Below are 5,000 nucleotides of genomic sequence, written 5' to 3' on the forward strand. Positions count from 1 at the left end.
TCATGATAATATTCCATACACCACATCTTATCGTTTTTTTGATTTTTTTTTCTTACTAACGAATAGAAAATTCGTTACAAACCACAATCGAATAATAACAACCCGTTTCTCCTCCCCTCTCCCCCCATCCCCCCCACCCTTCCCCCCCACCCACAGACCGGCCATTCGCCCCAAGAGTACATGGAAAATCCTCAAATTCTTACCCAATGGGACTTAAGAACTCAACTCGAGGAAGGTATGGGCGCGGAGGGCAGTAAGACGAGGAATTCGCGGCCGGAGACGAAGGGCAGTGCAGGTAAGCGACGCGTAACGGTTTTGAATTTTTTGAATTTTTGAATTTTTTGAATTTTCGAAGTGTGTGTGTTGCTTTTTAACGGGTTTTTTTTTCATTTTTGTTTTCATTGTGGGTGTTGTTGGTTTTTCTGTTGATTTTTATTTTTTGTTTTTCATTTTTTTACTTTATTGTTATTATTGCCTTTGTTAGTTATTTTTATAATTATTTACATCACTGCCATTATCTTTTTTTCATTTTATTTTTCATTATTATTTCTATCATTATTGTATTATTATTATAATCATTATTGATTAACATTATCATCATCGTTATTATCATTATTTTTATGATTACTTTTATCAATATTAACATTATTACTATCATTATTATTATTATTATTATTGTCGTCATCATCATTATTATTGTAATTATTATCATTATCAGCATCACTATCATCATCATCATCATTGCTATCAATATTGTTGTTGTTATTATTATATTATTATTATTATTATTATTATCATTATCATTATTAATATTGTTATCATTATTGATATTATTATTATTAATATAATAATAATTATTATTATAATTATCATTATTTTATTCCCATCATCATTATCATCAACATCACTACTATCATTATTGTTATTATTATTATCAATATTATTGTTATTATTGGTATCACTATTATTGTTATCAATATAATCATTATTATTCTCAACTTCACTATCATTATCATCAACATCATCATCATCATCATCATGATTATGATTTTGTTTATCAATATCATTATTGTTCTTGATGTCATTATTATCATCATTTATTTTTATTCTTATTCGTATTACCATTACAGTTATCATGTTTATTTTTTGTTTAATCATTATTCATCTGTTGATTTTTATAATTTATTCATTATTTTACATTATTATTACATTTCATAAATAATTTTCCAATCTTGAATTTCTTTTTTTTTTTCTTTTCTTCGTATTCTCTCTTTGTTTATTTCTTGACTAATGAGGGTTCAGTTATTTTTTCTCTCTCTCCTCTGTTTTATTTGTTTACCTATTTTATTGTTATTTTTATTGTCGTTATTATTACATTATTATTATTATCATTATTGTTATTATCATTATTATTATTTTATTATTATCATTATTATTATTTTATTATTATCATTTTTATTATTATTATTATTATCATTATTATCATTATCTTTATTTTTATTATTCTCTTTATCATTATTATAATGACATACTTAGGAAATATTTATGTTAATTTTTTCTATTGAAATAATTATAAGTAGTTACAAGATAAAATTTTCAGGGATAAGATATGGTCTGTAACTTTTTCTTTGTGTGTTTGTTTTGAATCTTACTCTGTGCTTGTTGTTTTTGCTCCATTGTGCTTCTGATAAGAAAAAAATGCCGGAAAGAACTCTTGATATTCTTAATGAAAGAATGCGAAGACAAGAAACTTAAAAAAAAAAAAGCATGTTTACACTCGTACACATGTGCATAAATATACGGAGACACGCGCTAGTGTATTTACTCTATAAAGGTGGATATGACTGCTGTTAAAAAGCGTAAGATCTATTCCTAGAGTTATGGTAATTAATTTGCAGTTAAATAAGCGACGACACATTATAATTTAAAAGAATGAGTGCAGATATACGCAACATAATCACATATTCACTCACGCATGTACACAACACTTCCCTTCCCCCTCCTCAAATACACACACACACACACACACACACACACACACACACACACACACACACACACACACACACACACACACGCACACACACACACAGTGCACATAATACAGGGGGGTAGAATGCTAGGACTTATGATTTTTTTTTTTTTTTTTTTTAATTTCAACAATTAAAAATGAGATGAAGTGATTAAATAATTCATCCATTAGCATGTTTGTAGCATGTGCATGTAAGAGGCACTAATGTATTTTTGATAATACATTATTTTTCAAATAGCGAAGCATACACAAACATACAGACGCACTGATTTCCCCTCCCCCCCCACCCCTATCTCTCTCTCTCTCTCTCTTTGGGAAATTTTGATATCCCTCTCTCCTTCTTCTCATTCTTCTTCTGTCATTCACAAATGCACATGTTGCCTCCTTCCTCTCACTTTCTCTCTATTTCACTTACATAACAATTCTCTGGAATCACCTCTGTGTCTCTGTCTAAACCAAAGATCCTAAATAAAAGAAATTTACTGTTGAGGTCGTCATACCTGGCTACTTAGTCTCCCCATTGGCTGAAATTCTTCCATGTTCACGAATACTAACCAATCATGGCAAAGATTTCCTGGCTCTTGACCAATCACAGGCTTTGTTTGTGTCATGTGTCCGAATCGCTTATTTCAGAAATATCAGATATATTAACACGGGATACCAAGTGAATATTAACCGTCAATATTGATATGGTATTCCGAAATCCCTGAATATTTTCGTTTTCTTAATATATAAATTTTACAAGTCAGTATACCCTAATATTCCGATCAAGCTGGACGACGGTGTCCATGGGAGTCTCAATCCGTGCATTCAGATGAAAAAACATCTCGTCAAGCTTAAAATTTCGTGACCTTCAGTATACCCTTGGTAATATTATTCATAAAAAGAAAACTTCCACAATAAGATATGAAATTAAATCATAACGTTTCGAACCCGTTAAGAGTTTCTCATCAGACAAATAAAAAACCGTTAAATAAGGAACTCTCAGTGAATCCGAAACGCCATGATTCAAATTCCTTTCTTATTGTGGCTATTTTCTCTTCATTGCATTACCGTGTTTGTGTTCGTTACGATTCATAAATCTTGTAAGACTAGGGTTCACTGAACCATCAAAACAACAGTCGGTCGCTACAGCCAGAAAGTATGAAAAAAAAAATCACTTATGATGATTCGCGTTTCTTCTTCTGTGACGTCAGAAGGGCGACACTGAAGACGTCACAGCATCATCAATAAACAGATGGCTAACTTTTTACAGTATCTCTTGTGGCAGGAGTTCCCTAACCTGAGGAATTTGTACTTAGAGATTATAGAAGGTTTTAAATCAGTACTCATGGTGTACATCGTATGAACAAGTTAAATATAGGAAATAGAATGCCACATTTCTCTCACTTTCACGTAACGAAATTACACATATGTAGCTTAGTATCGAAATTATCATGAGGTAGAAAATTCTTAGGTAGTCTCTCCAGATATAGAATCATGACTTTAAAAAAAAAAAAGGATTTGTACACGGGAACCTGTCAGAATGCCCAAGGTATAAAGGAATGAATTATAAGCTTCTATTAACGGATCTTCGGTCTAAACGAACACACACACACACACACAGACACACACACACACACACACACACACACACACACACACACACACACACACACACACACACACACACACACACACACACACGTGCACACTGTATATCTCTCTACCTTACGTACATACAAACACATCCTCACGCACACCTACTCGCGTTAAAACTTAAACAGAAATGTAATTAAAACTAACTTCAAAATTCTGCCTTCACTTAATTTATTGATATAATGATTTATAATCAATGTTATTTTGTGTAATTATCTTTATGTAATTTAGAAACACTGATAAGGGATTGGTACATGTACAGGCAACGATAAAATAAATAAATAGACAAATAAAAGGATAGATAGATAAATAAATAAATAAATAAGAAAAATAGATAACTGATAAATTTATTTAAAAAAAATATAGGAATGTGTTTACATGAACTTGATAACTCACTATAAAAAAATATATTAACAATTAAACATATTGTGCATTCCTTCTTGTCTCTATGTTTACTAATATTTACAAAGAAGAATAGAAATAAGAACCAAACGAAAAAAAAAAGGATAAGAAAAAAGAAAACGACAAACATCAACAGAGCAAGAAGGTGCAGTTGACGTTCTGAGACTGTGAATGATAGACACTCCGTCACACACTGTACTATATACACGCAGATACACTTTTGGAAAATACACGTGTAGGCTGGTTACAACAAAGTACGCACCGTCCACTTAATGTCAGTCAGTGTTTACACTAACGTATAGGTTTTTACTAATGTATGTACATGTATACACACATATGTGTATACATACATATGTATATATATACATATATATACATATATATGTATATATATAACAAATATATATACTTATATATATAATATATATAACAAATATATACATACATATATATATATATATATATATATATATATATATGTATATATATAAATATACTATATATATATATATATATATATATATATACATATATATATATATATATATATATATATATATATATATATACATACACACACATATGTACATATATTTATATATATACCTTATATATATATATATATATATATATATATATATATATATATATATTTACTATGTATATATATATATATATTTTACTATGTATATATATATATATATATATATATATATATATATATATGTGTATATATATATATATATATATATATATATATATATATATATATATATGTATATGTGTATATATATGTATATATGTATATATATATGTATATATATATATATATATATATATATATATATATATATATATATATGTACGTATGTATGTATGCGTTTGCGTGTATATATATTTGAGTGCACACAACACATCTTTCATATAT

At 28.5% G+C, this 5,000-nt stretch overlaps 1 protein-coding gene across 2 annotated transcripts in view; it reads left to right on the plus strand.

Moving 5' to 3' along the window:
- Positions 1–5,000, plus strand: part of LOC125032610 — a 28,064-nt gene that overhangs the window by 21,182 nt on the left and 1,882 nt on the right. For both annotated transcript variants that reach the window (XM_047623869.1, XM_047623870.1), the window contains one exon: positions 157–295. In XM_047623869.1, coding sequence (XP_047479825.1) covers positions 157–295 — 139 coding nt within the window. The remainder of the gene's footprint in view (positions 1–156; positions 296–5,000) is intronic.

The sequence above is a fragment of the Penaeus chinensis genome, chromosome 14 (assembly GCF_019202785.1).
Source record: "Penaeus chinensis breed Huanghai No. 1 chromosome 14, ASM1920278v2, whole genome shotgun sequence".
NCBI lineage: Eukaryota > Metazoa > Arthropoda > Malacostraca > Decapoda > Penaeidae > Penaeus > Penaeus chinensis.